The sequence below is a fragment of the Nesoenas mayeri genome (genome assembly GCF_963082525.1).
Source record: "Nesoenas mayeri genome assembly, chromosome: 10".
NCBI lineage: Eukaryota > Metazoa > Chordata > Aves > Columbiformes > Columbidae > Nesoenas > Nesoenas mayeri.
This window is the reverse complement of record NC_137560.1, coordinates 5,815,334-5,835,229: the sequence shown is the minus strand read 5'-3', so window position 1 is coordinate 5,835,229 and position 19,896 is coordinate 5,815,334. Positions and strand designations below refer to the sequence as shown.

At 36.3% G+C, this 19,896-nt stretch overlaps 1 protein-coding gene across 7 annotated transcripts in view; it reads left to right on the top strand.

Moving 5' to 3' along the window:
• ATP2B2 (ATPase plasma membrane Ca2+ transporting 2) overlaps window positions 1-19,545 on the top strand; it is a gene marked incomplete at its 5' end in the record, with an annotated part of 164,422 nt that extends 144,877 nt beyond the window's left edge. For 6 of the 7 annotated variants that reach the window (XM_080350820.1, XM_080350823.1, XM_080350822.1 and 3 more), the window contains 2 exons: window positions 2,381-2,563; window positions 18,951-19,545. In XM_080350820.1, coding sequence (XP_080206946.1) covers window positions 2,381-2,563; window positions 18,951-19,262 — 495 coding nt within the window. In that variant the 3' untranslated portion in view covers window positions 19,263-19,545. Of the gene's footprint in view, window positions 1-2,380; window positions 2,564-8,675; window positions 8,763-18,950 lie in introns of all 7 variants that reach the window. The other variant, XM_080350818.1, reaches the window with a different exon arrangement.
• Between the last annotated feature and the right edge of the window lie 351 nt (window positions 19,546-19,896).

Genomic DNA, 19,896 nt, shown 5'->3' with positions numbered 1-19,896 from the left:
TGGAAGTATTAATACAGATACAATCAGTATTGTTAAAATACTACATTATTCTTTTATGTACAAACACATATTGCAAAGTTAATAATGTTAATTTCTTCACCTTTGAATGCATTATTAATGTATTGAAGTTGATGCCACCAGACACAGATATAAAGATACATATAGAGCAACTAGTTTGCCACTGTGAAGAAATGGGCAAGAAATTGCCAACTGCATTGACTACTGAAATGGTTCTGATGGAATTGTAATTAATAGATGCTAGCTTTCGAAACTGATTATTTGTTCTCTTACGGAAAAAGTAACTTTTTGGACAGTTTGGCTTCAGATTTTTTTTAAGAAATAAGCTCAGAGTCATGACAACTTTTAATGCATGTGTTGCTGAAAAGCACCACTGTTAGATTGTTTTACTGTACGTAGTACCTGAAGATGGGATCTGATCTATAACCTTGCAGGAGGAAGACTGAAAATCAGTTTGATAATTCTTGGAAAGAAAAGGGTTGTTTTCAACTGATTGGAAAATACCAACTTCAGGAGGGGGGAAGAAAGGCAGGGAAAGGGAGAAAACCCCAGCTATTTTATTAGACCAGTCAGCTGGGAAGAATTTCCCACAGCCTTTGATCGATGTATTATTATATAACCATTGAAAACTAAGAAAAATATCGGCATCTGTTTTCAATTTAGAGATGCGCATAGTTGCCCAAGCCTTATTGAGAGAGTCTAGCCATTAGAATTAGAATCATTGATCGCCTTATGAAACTGCAGTAATTTTCCTGAGAATAACAGTTCCTTAATCTACATGCAATCTGTTGAGTCTGCTGTTACCTGAACTGGGCAGGTCTCTGCAGGTAGGGAGAACAAATGAATAAAGAAAAAGACAGGTAAACACTCTAAGAAAATAATCAGAGCAGAATCTACCAGCCTGGCTGACAGGTGTTGTGAAGGAGAGGTATGTTATATTGCACAGAATCACTACCAAAAACAGCTGTTTCTGTGTGTACTGTCTTGCAAGTACTCACCACCATCATTTTCATCAGATACTAAAAAGTTTCAAGTAGCTTCTTTCTGTAGAATACTGGCATTAGAGTGTTTTGAAAGTTGGCAAGCTCGAGGAGTTTCAGTAAGTATTTAAATAATTAGCACTTACCTTTTTTTTCCTCCTGTTCTGTCTTTGCTCGTGTCACACCAATTCATTCATTTTCAAAGTCTGCATCTTGTTTTTCAAACTCAACACATTTTAAAAAGGTTCTGTCATAGCGAACAAACTCGTTTTTTGACATTTTTTTCTCTGTCTTTAAATATGATATAATAGAAGTGAAGTTACGGATGATGAAGCTCAAGGAGACACTCAGCAAAATCAATAATTTATCTTCATCCTCTTTTCATGTGTCTTCACTATATGCACTCCAGTTTTCCAAAACTGTAAGATACATTCATACCAACTTTCCTGCAACTGTCTGATTCTGTCTCCACCTTTCACACATTTGGGCTTCAGAGGTGATTGCTCAATGCTGAAACAAAGACAAAAAAGAATATTGAGCATTTTTTTGCTAGATAGGTCTAATAGTTAACTTCGTAAGAGATTTCTTTTTTTTTCTAAGCATTCAACATGTTCCAGATATCATCTTGTTTAAATAGCCATCTGCTCGTATTTTTATTCAAGCTGACAAAAGAAATCAGAACAAAGAGAAAACGACTGCCCGAGAGGGTAACACTGCAATGTATTTAAAATAACTGTGTTAGCACATTTTCTAACTACAGTATTTGCAAATTTTTAAGATTAACTATCTCCTGTATTAATTACTATCAAGGACCACTTTGGTGGACAAACAGAATAAGAAGAGAGGCTGAGTTGATCAGAATTTATTAGTAATAAGGACATGGAGTACGAGGTAGCCCTATAAGATGTCCAACAGGGAGACAGTCAAAAGCGTTTCGAGAAAAGCGTTTCGACTTGCTGAACCAAAGGGAAGCTGAGTGCATGAACCAAGGTAGTGGGAGATTTGTAAGCATGAGATGCAATTTCCCGTTCACATTAACATTATATTAGTTTTTTAGCAGTCATTAGAAATAATCAAACTCTAATTGCAGAAGTATCAATCTTGCTAAGTTTTCTTTAAGTAATTACATTCAAATACTTACATCTTCTTTTAGTTTTCTGAGAAAGGACAACATTTTTCCCAGCCTTAAACTTGCTCCATGGCTGGGTATTGCCAATGTGGTTTAACAGTGCAAGTAATTCTAACTGTTTACACAGTAAACTAAGCATTTTTGGACTAAAATGGAGTTTTGTAAGTGTAAAGTACTATTATAATTATGCTTATCTTAGCTTTCCTTGAAGATTATAGATCGCGTTATAATATCCACGTTCTTTTGTAATTAGGTCATTGCAACCATCCCAACAAGTAGGCTAAAGTTTTTAAAGGAGGCAGGGAGGCTCACGGAGAAGGAGGAGGTCCCTGAAGAAGAACTCAATGAAGATGTCGAAGAAATTGATCATGCAGAGAGAGAACTTAGACGCGGACAAATTCTCTGGTTCAGAGGGCTCAACAGAATCCAAACCCAGGTATGCAAAAAGTAAATGCGCACACGGTCTAGAAAAAAATGCTTCATCTTTGATCAACGCAATATAATGTTATAAGGAAAGCCACAGAGAGTTTGTTTGTGTGAACAGTGGTATTTGCTCATTACTTTTCTGGTTTCAAAGGAGGAACACATGAAAAAATAGGTAAACTGAACAAAGGGGGGTGTGTGTGTACAGCAGGAGAGATAAAGTGAAAGATTATAAAATGATAATACGCAAAAAATAGAAATAGTTTTTTGAGACTGCTGTGAATGGACATTCTTTTTCTAGCCCAGTGATGACAGCTCATAAAATAGTGCTGCTTGAAAAATGCTGTGATAATGGGTAGCAAAATGTTTTGAAGGCTTTCTAAAGCATACTGGTTTACTTTGTCAAAATATATTGTTGCTACCACTTCTGCAATAACAGAATAATTTAAATTGGTGAGTCTAAAGTATAATTTGATTTAAAAAAAAAAATCTGTTCTGGCACTACCATATATCTATCATGATTAAAAGGAATTTATTTTTTTTCCTATTAGGTAATGAAAAACGTGGTTCTGGATTTATTCTTAGTAGTAAGGGCCTAAGCATCCATTAAATATTGAAATGTATGTGTTGGCTACTGTGGATGATTTCTTAGAATGATCTATCTTTTTATTAAGAATGTGCTTATGGCATTCTAAATATACTAAATATGTACCCTGAATCATGGTGCTAAATATAGTCCAAGTTAGGATATCTAGAATAATTTGTCCTGTAGTGCTAAAATCCATATTTGAACTATTTTGCCTTTTTCATTGCAGTGAAGTAGCACGTTTCATAGCATTCTAGTGCTCTCTTGCAGAAGAGAGCAGCTCTGAAAGACAGATATGTATCCACCATATCTGATCTGAAAGTTGTACATGATGCTTACAAGAAAAAGAGGTGAATAATTAAGAAAAATATTTAATTCTTTCAAGAATTAAATTTCTACATCAGAAGAAAGATGTGCTTTCTCCCTTTTTCCATCTACAAATTTATACTTTTGGGTTTTTTTTGGAGAAAGAGATGCAGCCAGGTGTGTTAGAAAATACTTGGGGAAAGCAGTAAACTGAAAGTAGGACAGTTAGGTCTCTGCAGAGAAAAGAAAGAGGTGGAAACTGCCAGGAGAGAGATTAAGAGTTTGGGTAGATTCCCAGGGTTTTGTGTTAAGTAATTAAATACGGATCTTCAGCTTTGGGTTGTGTGTCTTGACTCTGAGTCAGGAGCACTCATCATTAGAGAAAATTCAAATCGTCACAGTATAAAGGTGACAAACAGGTGCCCAGGTAGTGGTGATCTGTATGAGAAGATGGCCTCTAAATTGTGCGTTCTTTTCTTCCTGATGGCTATAGGAGGAGTGTTGTCTGTTGGCATTTCTGTCAGGATGTCTTTCTGGTTGTGGTGAGTGTAAACAACTACAAGCACAAAAAGTAAATTACATCCTTTCAGTTCTTTTTCTAGCCCAAGAGGTAGATTTTAGCTCTTCTGCATATCTTTGTCCACTTAATTCACAGATAAATTATTTTTCTTTTATACTATTTAAAACCAAATGAACATTAATTATATTTCTTTGCTAACATCCATCTTCTTAGTTTCCTTCCTGCTCTTAGTTGTAGAAATACTTTCAGTAGGATGTATTGTTTCTCTTCTGCCAAGCGGCCTCTGTGATTTTTTTTTTGTTATTGTTCTCATTTTGTTTATTCAGCAACTTTGTTTTTTACATCCATTTCACATCTGTGGAATGATAATGAAAAAAGGAAATGGGCCCAAAGATTCAAAATAGTTCCAAGGTGTCCACTGGAGGGTGATGAACTTATCTGCAGGTCAAACTAGATCCACTGTTGGACGGATCTGGAGCTGAGCGCATTTTGATGCGCTTTGTTTTGTGGCCCATCCAAATGAATTCATACACTTGTACTGCGTTTCTCAGGAAGCCAGCTAAAGAAGAGTTGGTGGAAGAAGACGAGGATGTCTGTAGCATCCTTGGGGAGCTGGAGGATTTGCAGGAATCCTCTGCTGGCTAATGCACTTCTGGAGATGCGGAAGAAGAAGGTAGAGCATCCCCTCACTTTATATATATATCAGAGGATGACAGTAAGATTAGGAATAAACCCTAGACTCACGACTAGATTGATCATTCAAATCCTAACAAGACCAGTTTCCACCATCATACACTTGTGCTGTATAGTAGATTATTTTTGCTTATTTTCTACTCAGTCTTGGCGAGAGAGCCACAGCACTCAACAAAGGCCTTCACTCCTAAACCAGTTATAAACAATCTACGATAGTTTCTTTTTTTTTTTTCAGATAACTGACAGATCTCCCTTGAAAGTTCCAATAAAAACTCATCCAAACTGACAAAAACTTTGCAGTAATAAAGACATTTTCTTCTTTTCTGCACGTTCTTTCAAAGCAGAGGGTTCAAACCTAGCCACCAGAGAACACATCTCCACTGTTGATTCTTCATACTGAAATGTCAGATGTATTTCTGCGAAGACATGCATTAATTGACTTTACAGAAAAGTGTTTAAAAAATACATATAACCAAGTTAAAGAGACTGGCTATCTACTGATTTTTTTGGTCTGCCTTTGTTCATTTACATATTTCGCTGTCTTATACTATCAGGCTGCTGCAGACGGGTGCATGTTGTTCTCCTCCACTGAATGGCAGAGTTTCCTTTCTGGATACCTCACATACAAAGTTTCACAAATGACTCATCCTAGTTGTGCAGGTTTCAGAAAGATATAAAGGCAGTCTCAAACTGCAGCAAAACCAGGACTTTTCTATCTCAGCTAGTTTTCAGCAAGTTTTTCCAAGCCTTTGTTGCGTTTCTCACAAATTCTTCATTCTGAAGGAAGAGACAGGACTGATCACACCATCTTGGCAGATCTAATACCCTTTGGAAAGTTCACCAAATTCACCTTCAGACAAAACTGAGTAACAACCGAAAATCACGGCATCTTTTAAAATGGTATACTGAAAAGTTTCTATAGTCAGCCTACATTTCAATATGGAAAAATTAGGAGATCTGAAAACTTTTCAAGCTACGTGTCAGATTTTTACACCACCAGGCCTGATTTTTTCCTCCATTGCTTTGCTCACTGTGTAATTCACTTTGCTTTATCTGCTTAAGGTAGGAAATAACTGTCTAGAAATGTTTTGAGAATGAAGGCAAAAACTGAAAAATATACAGGGGCCATGTTAACTGCTACTGAAAAAAGATTATTCCTCTTTAGATACTGCACTGTATTTTCTTTCCTTTCCCTTCTACATTAAAACTTTTCTCTTCAATGCAGACAAACCCTATAGCAATGAAAGTCATTCCTCCTGGCAAGTGATTTTTAGATAAGTAGCTACCACTTCATTTTTATGGCTTCCCGTATAGGTTTTAATATAGGAAACACTGCAGTAGCTCCATGGAAGTGGAATGGAAACTGGTTTATTTCATGCAGAAAAGTTATTAAACAAAACAAAACAAAAATCCTGGTTGGAGATAGGTGAATGAGACCTGAAAGTCTGTTCTGTGCTATACATCAGAAAAATGTTTGTTCTGCCAGGGCTGTTCTGCTAGTATATGATCCTTTTTTTTTTTTAACTGCTAATCACTGATATCTTTGTTACCCATGCATACCTCAAAAATTCAGCGCATAGAACATATAGAAAAATGAGAGAGAAGTGAAAAAATCCGACTTCAAAAATAAGCTTCAAATGTAGAGCAGGTTTTTTTTTTTCTCTCTACCTGAAAGCCTATAATGAAAACATGATTGCATCCTAGATTTTGTTGGAAATCTTTCAGACTTTTCATGATGTATGACTTACCATTTATTTTCTCCATTTTAGAGGTTTGAATTGTTCTAAATAAATCCATTCTTTTGTAATTAAATAACTAAATCCTTATTTTAAATGTATTATTTCTTTATTTCTATGAACTCTTGATTGTCTTGTGGGTTTGGAAGATGAACTTTTGAGCCAAGTTCTTCTTCCTTGGCTTCAGGCAGAACACAGCCCTATATGTTCAGCTTCTAATTCTGAAAAGATTGTCATCCTCCTCTTACAAATTATATCCATGAAGATCTGTAGTTACTTTCTTTGGGAGAAATGTAAATTTCATACCTGTAATTCTTGTACTGTGGAGAAGCCATTAAATACAGATCTTCCCTTACCTTTTCACTCTTTTACAAAGGTCTTTCATTTCCATTTATTAGGAAGACATTTGTACATCTAAAAATGTTCTTTGGCTTAGGATTTATCATCTGTGAGCACTTCATGCTCTCAGTAGAGTCTTTAAGTTCTTTTTGAATGGTCTCTTTTGAAGAGTGCTCTGTCACCTGTGTTAGATCACGAAAACCCAAGATCTGTATTTAATTCTACTTTTGTACAGTGAACATTTTGGGTGAGTATTTAATATGCCTGCATATATAAATGGTGGTTTAAGCCATATTTTTTTTATGCCAATGTGAACCTTAGCTGATGATTCACTTGTACCCCTATTCCATATGCTAACTCACCTCATATTGTATTTTTTTCACTGTGGTATTTTTACTAGACATGTAATTCAAAATAAGTCTGCTGTAGAAAACACTGAGAGCAAAGATGTAAAATGTTGTGCTGTTTAATACTGTACATCTATTAGTGTGCACATTTAAATGGATGTTGTAAACAGGACTCTCAAACCAGTGGGTCAGTGAACAAATCAGCTCTTTCATGTTTGTACAGTAAAAGTTTAGTGTGAGAATTTTACAGCAGTAACCTTTGATCCCTTTTATAGCTGGCTGTGATATGATTATTCCCATAAAAACAGGCAGGAAAATAAGCAATTATGTCCAAAGACAAGATTATGGGAGGGGGTACAACTGTACTATTAAAGATGAAGCCATATGAATTTGTTTATTCCTAAGACCAACCACAGCAGAAGATGTTAGCCAATTTCTTGCAGGGCTTGCAGCTAGATTTGTGCTATTTTAATTGATAGATGTACCACTTTACCTCCTCCCAAATGCTTTCTGGGCTGTGTATCTTCAGAAATCTGGGTTGGAAGATACAATCTGGGAACAGTGGGTTACTTGAAATAAGTAGTTGGTTGAACTCTTCTAAACGCTGCTACTACTGCTGCTTTGTCTTGTGGTGGTTGTACTAATGTAACAGGACGTTTTGTGGTGAAGGGACTTGTAGCATATATTTACTCCTTGATATTATCTACTGCCAGTCCTTGGCTTTACATTTGTACACAAAGCCTGCTTTTTATTGGGTCAAGGAATGCCTTGAAATACTCAGCTCTTTTATTTTTAACTCATCTTCTGTGGTAATGAAAACACCATTCAGGATGGATATATCAAAGCCTGCATACAATAGACATATGAAAATAACAAGTAGAAAATGCTAATGTTATTTGCTGCAATACTCAATCCAGTTCCACATCATCAACTGGGTGATTTTAAGTACTTTGTATAAATTATTAATATTTTTGAATCTGCACTTATAAAAGACCAATTTTCATTATCACTGTGCTTGATCTGTACAAACCTTAATTTTAGAAAAGGTCAGAACTGGAACATTTCCTATTTTATCAAAGTACTATACTGACAACCCTGTTTTTGTAGACAAAATGGAGTCATATTTTGAATATGAAGGTTTTTTTGGTTTGGTTGAGTGTCGTGTTATCCCTCTACCCCTAGTTCTAATTAAGTGAATTCTCCTCCCTCTGGAAGAACACCTAGAGAGCACTAAGAAAGTCATTTTATTCTCAGTAGGAAAAAAGTGGAGATTAGTTATATCAAGTATTCCAGTTGTATTTGCTTTATTTACATATAAATAAAATGGTTTAAGTTTTAAAGATTTTTATTTCAAATCTTCTACTTGTTTAAACTGATGCAGCTCCACTGCCTCCTACAGAGCTGTTTCATTTTATCCTGGCAGAAAATTTGGATGATTTCGTATCTAAAAACATTAAAAGGAACACTTTAAAGTATTTATTTCAATTGCAGTAAAACTGTGTGCACGGTTTATTTATTGTTATTCATTATTATTCCTGTCAGTTATGCAACTGTATCCATACTTTAAGCAACTTGTCTCATTCTTTCCTCCATTACAGATCGAAGTAGTCAATACTTTCAAGAGTGGCACTTCCTTTCAGGGGGCTTTAAGGAGACAGTCCTCCGTCACAAGCCAGACCCAGGATGTAACCAATATTTCTAGCCCTAGTCACGTATCGTTATCCAATGCTCTTTCCTCTCCTACCAGCACATCTGCTGCTGCGGCTGGGCGTGAGTGTGTATTCTTAATGCATCAGACCTACAGAGATGCCAACTTACGTAGCAGTCATTTGAGACTAAGCTACTCTGCCCTTTCCCAGTTTGTCCTTTATTTATTATTATATTAGTTTATACATACTCAGAAACACGTAACATGATTACTTTGTGTACAGTAGATACTCTCTGTGATTCATTGCAAGTTTTGTTAACTTACTGTTAGGACAGGAATTTCTAGTAATTTTTTTTTATCTGGTATATGGAGATTCTGGTTTTATTTGAGGCCTGCTTGTCATGTTTTCTCATTGTCATTGGATATATTTTCTGCTGCTTGTAAAATACGTACTTTAAATGATTCTACAAATATCTAATACTAAGCAGAACAGCCTGTCAGATAAAAGATCATTCCATCTGGAAGACTCTGTACTATAGGTTACTCATGTCCAAGAAAGAGGTCCTCTGATCAGCACAGGTACAGCAAGGAACAAGGAAATAGAGAATCTGGTTGATGCAAGGCTAAGGGATTAAGGTTTCCATGAATGGTGTAAGAATGGATTTATTATATCTCAGTTCACTGGGAGGTGAGCATTAAGGAAGTTAAAAGACAGCATTGAAAGAACAAAATAGATGTGGTAACAAATGTCTTTGTTTGAAGAAGCAGGTTTCTAAACCCTGCAATCCTGACCCAGCTTTCTTTCAGATGCAATGCATCCAGTGAAGAGGTAGGGAATAAAACCTTTAAACAGCTGGTAAGAAAGGGCTGCCTCACTGACAGTTGCTCAGGAAGACTCTTACCAATCTAACTTTGCATTTTTATTTCTTCAGGACTGTAAGCAGCTATTTTGTTTTCCAGCATAGCCAGCATTAAAAGAATATTTAAATTTATGGAACTCACTTTACAAAGTAATGCAGTATATTCTTTATGCAAGTTTCAGCGAAAAGCTGGCCAAAGAGACAAGGCAGATAAGGGAAGGAAAATTCGAGAACTCTTGCAGAAAAAAAAAAAGAAAAAGGAAGCTTGACCTTTCCCTTCAGTTTGAGTGCAAACCCCGTCAGCATTTGAACCTCAAGCATTCATACATGCATTGGAAGTTTTGTTGGGATTAAAAATCAAAGGAGAATCTTTGCTTTTGCTAGGAAGTTCTGTGGAATGTTTGACCTGCTAACTTTTACTCCACTGGCACCAACTGTTTGAGGGCAGCAGCACAACCCAGAGAAGCCACCCACGTCCCTGAGGTGGGTGTCACAGGCCCTGGGACCTGTGCTGGGAACGCAGAGCCCCAGTTCCCTCATTGCCCCCCTGAGCAGGACACAAACCACCACACATGAACCGGCCTTTCAGCCAGGGAACAATTTCCCATAATAGCATTTCTACATTTGAGCAGAAAACAGTCAGCAACTCATTCTGCTGTTGTAAAGGTTTCAATAACATCCTGTAGTCAGCCGTCTAAGAGGATAGATCTAACAAAATTAAAACAGGCAATTTATCTTCCCTCTCTTCTCTCCATTGCAGCAAAGCAGCTAAGGATTGAAGTGTCTTGCATCTTGATGAAGGCCATAGTAGGTTATGGGCTTAAGTTAATTAGTAGGAGAAAGCATGATCTGCTACAGGCCTCTTTTTATTTGGAAAAATAAAACAAGTCTACAGAGCTCATCAGTTATAGCCACATTTATTCAGTAAAATAAAAATATGTATGATTGATTTGTTGAGCTACCTTGAGATATGTATCTCTGTTGCAGAAGACAATTAGAGATTGGGCCTTTTCAGGTGGTTATTCTGGACTGTTAGTATTTTATTACCACAATATAATATCTGTTTAGTATCAAACCAGTGTGTACTTCACATTACAGCCCTTAGAGAAAGTTCTGATTTATTAACACAATGACACAAACCTAATGATCGACAGTGCAAAAGTGAAGGAAAAAAATTGGGGTTTTATTTTTAAATTGGGTATTTACAGTTGGTTGTTCATCGTTCAGAACCCAGAAAACCTTTCCAAATCCAAACTTCATAGAAATGGCTTTTTGTGTTTTCATAGAAAATCATAGAAATCTGAGAAAATGCCTCCCTAGGTCTACGTTCCAGTGCCTTGCTTAAAATACAAGTGGTGGGACAGGACTGACTTCTTTCCTCTTAGATGCTCGGAATAAAGTGAACCCTAAATCGTCACCTTCTTCCTATGGAGTGGAAGAAAATAACAGCATCATTGTACCTCTGATTTTGAAGCCTTTTCCTCTCTTCAGGAACTGTAAAAATATTGCATATATATAGCTATAGTATAGGGAGTATCAAGGGAAAACCTGAAAGGTATAGCAAAGACAAAAGGGTCTAATAGTTGAAAGGGCCCAATATGAGACATTGTGAGAAATGGTGCTCAGCATGTTGCAACAATCGGGATATTTCAGATGTGCGCTCAAAATGCAGAGGTTCTGATATCCATACTTAATAAAAATACAAGAATCACGTGATGCTTTATCAATAAAAATATGTAAGTCTGATTTAACAGAGCATTTAGGCAGTTCTTTACTAATTGTATAGCTTTTGAATATATAGTTCATTGAGACACCTCACCAATCTGTAAGATTTCTTCTGCAGATTTATAATAACATTTTGGAATTTTTTAAAAAATAGTGGTTTTTTCTAGTTATTTTGGGTAGATAAATGTTTGATTCCCAGGTTAGTGCATGCTTAAAAGAAATCTGCCTGGCAAATGCAGCCACATCTGGAGTAGTTTGTGAAACAGATTAGCAAATTATTAACTGAAATTTTCAGCTATTCCAAAATATGGCACATTCAAAGCTTTCATAGGGTTGTGGAATACCTTCATTAAAAGCAATTTATACAAAGGAACATTTACTATATTACTAAAGTTTCCCTAGTTATGCTGATACCTTTTACCTGTCACTGCTTTTTTGCCAATAAAAAATTCCAAATTTCTAGATGTCAGCATTAATTGATAACGATAAGACCTGTATTGTCAGTCTCTTTTGAAAAATGTGAACATTTCTGGTAAAAGCAGAAAATTTCCTTCAATGCAAACTAAGCATACACACAGATTTAACATGCATGCAATTCAGTTACAGAGAATGAAAACAGAGAAAAAAATACGGCTCTGTTTGCAATATGGTCTTGGCCAATTTCTCAGGTTTTGTTGTGTCATGTGCGTGAACCACAGACACACACACGATCTTCTGTCATCAGAAATCTGTTGGACTACAGAGTTTTAAGTGGGTATAGATACCAGGTTATCTCAGACCAGCTTTGGTGAATATGTATTTTATATGCGTTTCTTTCTACGTTTTATTTTGGGAAAAGAAAATCAGATCCAGTGGGGCAATGCAGCATCTTTTTTACTTTGGAAGCTCAGAATTAGTAACACAGAATGTTAAGTTGTCCTTAAAATTAAGTATATTCTTAAAGCCTTTGCTACTACATTGGTTAATTAGGCAGAGGATGAGTAGATCTAACTGTACACAAAGTAAACAAGTTATGCTTTATTCTAATATGTTTATATCTGGTTCTCAGATGTTGTTTATATTATCAGTAGGTAGCCCCTTCAAAAGAACATGGTTTCAGATTTTCCAAGACAGACGCATATTTAGTATTCCTGTGTACTTGTTCACCCTCCTCCTTCCCATTCTCATAGGTAGTTAATACTGTTCCTAAGTGAAAGCAGCCAGGAACTGCAGGTCCCTTACAAACAAACAAACAAAACAACCCACACCTTTCTTTCATAAAAGGTTGTAATTCAAAAATATTGTTGTGTAGGAAACACTGGGGGAACAACAAAGAAACAACAAACCCCACCAAAAGGCAACTTCCCAGATCACGAATGTGCTGTAGATTTAGTATTTGCAAGTTCCTTTTTCTTTGTTGTGTTGAGGTCTGTCATTTTTTGTCTGATAGTTTGAGAAGTTTTATAAATCACTTACATTAACTGTAACAACAGTGGCCTCAAACACGCCACTTGTAAGGAAGACACAGGAAGAAAAACACAGTGATGACTTCAGCTTTCATAGCAGCCAATTAAAATTTTGCCAAACGCAAAATAGTCTCAGAAATATTTTTCCATCATACAGATCTTTGAGGGCTTTTTTTAATTGTTGGTTGATTTTTAAAAACTCTTTTCAAGCAACAGCAGCACATAGTAGCACCCTTAAGTCTGTATTTTTGCTCTGGTTCACTTTTTGGAAGGGACTACAATCTTCAAAAGTGGGGCCAATTTGCATGGAAAGACAATTTTTTTTTATTCTTTCTTTAATTAAAAAAATCGTTGAAATTAATCAGACTTGCCAAGAAACTGTCATTTATAGGTAGAAGCTTCACACATGCAATATTTGCCTCAGAGTGGCACAGGGGCGTAAGCATCTGCAGATTGTGTCAAACTAATATAAAACATTCAGCAAGCTTAATTCTAGTGCACATTACAGTCCATTTACTAACAGATAATTTGAAAGAGAGAGCTTAGTTAGCTATTTGTAATCTGTTGTGTATGAAAATCATGTTCTTCTGTATCAAGAAAAATTACTTACTGTTCCAGCGGCCTTTCTATATTTCTTACATATTTTGTTTCTTATAAATGTAATCATGACTCAGCTGGACAAACTTTGAAACTAAAACTTAAGATAAAATCTTAAGATAAAATCTTAAGTTTGCATGCATTAATCTATCTTGATAAATGTTAAGGCAAAGACTACTGTCCAGTATCGATCTCTATTCAGATCTGGACCAAACCAAGTGGCCATAATAGCCTTAGTGAAAATGGCAGTTGCTTTCTGTGGCAACTTGCTGTACTTATCACATCAGGAAATGGAACAAGCAGAACGTGACTAAAAACGAAGTCCATGTTTAAAATTATGTTTATAAAAGTTCCACCATTTGGGAACATCACTAAACTACCACCTGATAGAGACAGAGATACCACACTAAAGCGTAGAAGTTCCCACCAAAATTTCACAATCGTGCTGGGATCTGCTCTGTGAAAATCAACTTCTGTACATAAAACCAAGTTTTCAGCTGGAGATATGGTACAACAAGAAGGGTCTGATCTCATGCTCTAAAATTCAGTGGAATAACAGTCATGCAAACTTCTTGTAATATGAGACTCAGGCCTGAGGATTTCACAGAATATGTAGGTATTCTGTTTTCTTCTCGCTACACGTGGTTTGACTTTTCAGCGGCACTTATTGGTTTTACTTCATATTTATGTAGGAAGAGAGTAGCACAGATAATGTTACACATCTGTTTCACTAATTAAAGCAGAAAGCTAGAAATTATAATTTTTCTAAAATTTACTGTGTTTTTTTCTTTATCTTTGAATTTGCTCAACTTGTGCATCATACAACCCAGAACGTACTAGCCACAACACTTACAGGTGACTCCAATCCACGCCAACACCTCCTCCTGACGATACCTACTCTGATTTTACTCACCTAAAACTGAGAGGATTCAAAAATAGAAACAAATATACTGAAGATGTGCCTTTTATTTCATAACTTTACATATGTGACAGTACTTGACCAAACTCAGTTACCTTTGTATAGCTATAGTCTTGATATAGAATAGTATCAGTTGCACGAAAGAGTTGGCATCTCTTTGCAAAACTGACCTCTTGTTTACAATTTTATACTAATCACCTTACTGATCTTTCAGTATTGAATTTATTTGCTTTTGCAGTGCCCTACTCTCTACTGTCTGAATATTAAATGTGTTTGTTTTCCCAGAGGGCTAGAGAACATTGGACAAAAGGGTTCAGCAGGAGAGAGTGAAATAAAAAGAGGTTGTGAGTCTTTAACCTTGAGCCTGAAATGAATGTGAACCAAACTCAAGATACTTGGCTTATATAAAGCCAGGTAAACATTCGAGTATAAGCCCACACACTACCAACCATAATACACCTGTTGATGCTTAACAAGCCTTGTGTATTTTGCCTAGATTGTTGTACTAAGGAGTGCGATTCTGAACTTCATCTTTTTCTTCTGATGGGAAAAATTTGTAGTATCTAAAATTCTATTTCTCCTATTTTTCTTGCCTAATGCAGTATGATAAATCTAACTTTCAAGGTGGGATGAAACCGAAGAGTTTTTTCTATTACAGCTACAGAGAAGAAAGAAGTGGAAACTTATAGCAATGTCAAAAATGTCCTGAAGTGTTGTCCCCACAGTCTTTTGTTTAAAAGCAGTTCATTTTTTCCTGTTGTCTCCATTACTGTGAGAAAAGGGAGCTGTATCACACTGTTTGTCTTCCCTTGGCATTGTCAGTATCATAAAGAAATATCATTACATGAACTCTGCATAGTTCATAACAAACCAACACTTCCTGGGTTCTATCCATCATGGGTATGTCCCTGCTTTTACATGCTGTACAACCATAACAACATTATATGAAGTTCATCCGCTTTATTTTATCTTCAAGAAGTAATGTGGGCTTTGTTTCGGCAGAGCCCCTAAATATTTTTACACCAGATATTACTTCAAACCTTGAACTTAAGCATGTATTAAAAGAATTTGTTGCTGTTGGGCCATGTAACTCTAGGTAAATAATATTTTTTTCAGTTCTTATGTTAAATACGGTAGTTAGTATTACATAGAAATTAAAACACCACCTTTGTATCCAACAAACCCTCTACCTTTGTTTCCGCCAACATAAGGAAAGAAGCAAGTTTTGTTCCTATATGCTATAATTGGATACATTGGGGGACAGACTATCAACAAGATTTTAAATTCTACTGTAATGCAGAAATTCTGTCACTGAATGCAGTGTGACACTAATAAAATGTTTTGTTCAAGATGCCAAACTAAATACGCAAAATTTGAAGTTGGGGAGGGAGTTTCTCCTTAAATAAAAAGTTAATGGAGAATATATATACATCTCTGAAACCATAGAGAAATTTTAAGAAATAAGGTAGTTTTCTACAGTTCCTTAGTGAAGAAAATGTATTAGAAAGCTAACTTTATATATTCTCAGCTTTAGGGATTTGCCCAATTGGCCCTTACCTTCCCATTCCATTCAGAAGATTAACTACTTTAGGCATCAGCAGATCTGAACTAGTTTTCCAGGAAAAATCATTATGAACAAGTACAAGCTATTCTAGTAACATCTAAATGTGCCTGCAAGACTCAAACGTGCCAAAACTTTGCCACAGATCTTCACGTAGTGTGTTAGGACTGCTGGCTGATGGTACATTCTGCAATTATAGCTTCAGATTGTTGTGTAAACAGATCGAAACAAAAGATGTTAGTATCATTTTTTCTTTCAATTGTTAGTTACTGCAGAGTACCCAATTCAGGTCCTGGCAGGCAAATTTTCATCATTGGCTTTCAAATACAACCTAAATCTATAGTTTTCTCTCAGCTGTGTAAAATGTTAGCTAGCTAGATTGGCTAAAAGGTTTGATATTAAATGCAAATCAGGACCTAAATTGTGGAATTAAATGCAATCTAGATTCTTCCTCTACTACGTAACTTGGAGCCTCACGAATTGAAATCAGCCCTTCCCTTGCTAACCTGTAGAGGCTTAAATACAGTTTGTATGACTTGAAGAAAAGCTGTACTTTAATTGGACTCTGCTGGATCTGTTCAAGCATAATAGCAAATTGCAAACCTTTTTCATTTAAGTAGAAATTTAATTGACCTTTGTTAAAAAGAACCCAGCTGGCAAACAGAGTCTAAACCTGTGCAGTAAGAAGTGGCTGTATTCAAGAGAATGAAATGATTCTGTTTGTTGATAAGATACAGCAAACAGCTGCAACTGAGATGACTTATTTTTCTTTAGATAGTAGAAATCATAGCTTTGCAGCAATGCCACCCTATAAACTCATACCATAAAATAAGCATGTTACAAAAAGTTTCCTGATTTTTAAAAATTTCTGTGACAAAACATACTATTTTTTCATTGTTTAGACCTAATTACTTTGCACTTTAAAATTCAAGGTAGAAAGGCATAGATAATGAGGGAATTAGGATGTCACCTCTTCTCTATGAGTTTAAATCCTTTCTTTAGTAATGCAAATGAATCTCTTATCCTGATCTGTCTGTTCACTGTGCAGAACCATCACACAGCACAGCACACAAAGGGATTCAGCTCTCATAAACCCCTGGTTTCTAGGTCCCGGTGCTCCGTCAAATAGGTGTTAGGTACAGTAGATGATTGGGGTGTGTAAAACTTATTCTTCTTCCTGTTGTCTTGCACCTCTGCCAACCTCCTGGATCTTCTACTATCCCAAGAGCTGGATAAGCTGTTCTGTACCACTCCAATCCAATATTTAGAGAATAAGCAGTCACATGAGCTACTTTTTATACTGTGCCCTGCTGTTACCAAAAATATGTATAAAGAGAAGGGACTGACCGAAGGCCATGTATCTGAAGATGGCATGACTTTTGCTATTAGGATTTTCAAAAGGTGATGAATATTCGAATTTAGAGAACAAGGAGAAAGGTCAAACAGATGAAATATAAGTCAGCCTCTTTCTCAAATGTGCTGAAGTTCTGTACAACTTGGACAACTCCAACCACAGGATCAGCTAGGTCCCACAGCTGTAACACTGTGACCCCTTGCCATTACTAAAATACAGTCTGGCAATTAGAAAAGGAATTAAACCTTTACCAATGAGCAGTGTATTAGGCCAACCAATTATGTGCAGCTTATTTACATGTAAAAAGATACACATACCAACCACCAAACCATTTCAGATGTGTGTGGAGAAGCTTTCACAATGCCTGCTTGCACCTTTTCTGCCTCTGCCTGTGTTTTGGTTTCCCCCCTAAGAAATGCTAAAAATTCACTCATGGACTACATGAAAGTAGAAGGATAGAACTCATACTTAGTCATACAACATTTGCCAACAGATCACGTTTTGCCATTCTGTTTTTTCCTCTCTGCCCCCTCCCACCCCCTTCCAAAAAAGTTATGTTTTTCTCAGCACTAAACCACCCCAAACTTCACTTCTTTTCTGAACTGGTGAGCACTGGGCTATAGAGAGCATCCCTGCCTCTACCCGGCCCCCAGGCCTGGGTGTCCCCAGGCCGCAATGCTCCTCGCTCTGCTCCTCTCATTTCCTCCTGGAAAAGCAATTTGCACTGTCCCTGCCACTCCAGTGGGCTGAGTCTTGTAGTTTATTTTCACCTGTGGTCTTACTGTCAGGTGGTTAATGACGTTAGGTTGACCTGACTTAGTTTAAAGACTGCATATATGGCATCAATTGTGTCGCTTTCAGCATTTAACTTTACAGTTTTACAACTGAGACACAGAAAATGAAAAAGCTTGCTGTTTAACAATGTAATTCAATTGAACCCAACAATCAATACATTATTTTATTACATGTTTTATATTTATTAAAAAGTTAAATGGCTAGAACAGTGGGTCTATACTCGAGTGTTTACCTCACATATGCATGAAGGAAAAATACAAGTTGGTTCAACAATACTATGTTCACATTATCCAGGCTTCCAAGTGTAGTTGTTGTGTGCAAGTTATCTCTGTTCATGTGGTAACTGTGAATTTTTTTTTCCCCCTGTGGTGGCATGATTATGCTTAGTACTTTGTCTGCTTGGCTTTTTGTGCTCTTGGCTGCATTCATTTAGATTTTGCTTTAAAACATTGATATTATAGTTTTTACACTTGGCTCCTGTGTGTGTCTCATACGTATCCATCCAACTGTGTCTGTGTTCTGTGCTTTTCTGTTTGTGAAGTGTGATATGTTATGTGTAATGGGTTTTTATTTAACAATACAAAAGAGACTTTTTTAATTAAAAAAGCCTTCCTACTTACTCACTGCAAAACTATCAACATGCATGGTTTTACATTTGCATTAAAATTAACATGGCTTGTCTTTTACTAGGGATGTACCACACGAGTGGACGTTCGCTTTCTTTAACCAGTACTTCCCATCAGTTCTTTGATGGCTTTAAACTTGATTTATTTTAATATTGCAGTTGATACAGATATTCAAAATGCACATAACTGAGCCACTCGTTTATGCATATAACATCCAGAGACTATGGACTTCAGCTGCCTGCACTGCCCTAACCATATGCTACATTTTTCACAAAATACTCTCTAACAGAGCATTGCCCTTGGAAGGTGCTGCCTCTGACGCCCCTTTCCTTTTCTCCCCCAGATCCGCGTCGTGAAGGCATTCCGTAGCTCTCTCTATGAAGGTTTAGAAAAACCAGAATCTAGAACCTCTATTCACAACTTTATGACTCATCCTGAATTTAGGATAGAAGATTCCCAGCCCCACATCCCACTCATTGATGACACAGACCTAGAAGAAGACTCTGCTCTCAAGAAAAACTCAAGTCCACCGTCTTCACTGAACAAGAACAACAGTGCTATCGACAGTGGAATAAATCTTACAACTGATACAAGTAAATCAGCTACCTCTTCTAGTCCAGGAAGCCCAATACATAGCCTGGAGACATCACTTTAGCTGAAAAGGTCACTGCAAAAAAAAAAATCGAAATAAAATAAAATAGAAAAACCCACAGCAACCGAAATATATAAATATATATATTAAAAACATTGCTGGCTGAAAAGCTGTTTGAACTCTTATTCACTCTGAGACAAGTGAATGAATTGTTGATCACAATGGTTTTGGGGAAAGAATGAATGGCTGATTTACATACCCCCCCCCCCCCCCTTGTTCCCTTTCAGAAAAACAAAAACAAACAAAAAAATCCTCCTGCATGAATGTACTGTACACTTCTGGCCCTTCTTTCTCTCTTTTTGTTTCTTTTTAGTTCCTTTCTTATGTTTTTCTCCTGAAGCAGGAACTGCAGAGGACTTCTTTCTGAGGCTATTTATCCAATTCACTGGTCTGTGAGTTTTTTGAAATGCTTGTGTGGCATGGACTCAATTGTATAGATTAATTTAAATAACTTTTTTGAAGTTGCAAAGCTTAACTTGCACAGTAGATTTGCACCAGTTGGACAGAGGAACTTAAACATTTATGAGACTATATATAGAGATATATACATATAAGTATATACATAATTAATTATATATATGTATATATCTATCTATATATATATAGTTATATATATATAAAGTTTCTTTGTTGGCAT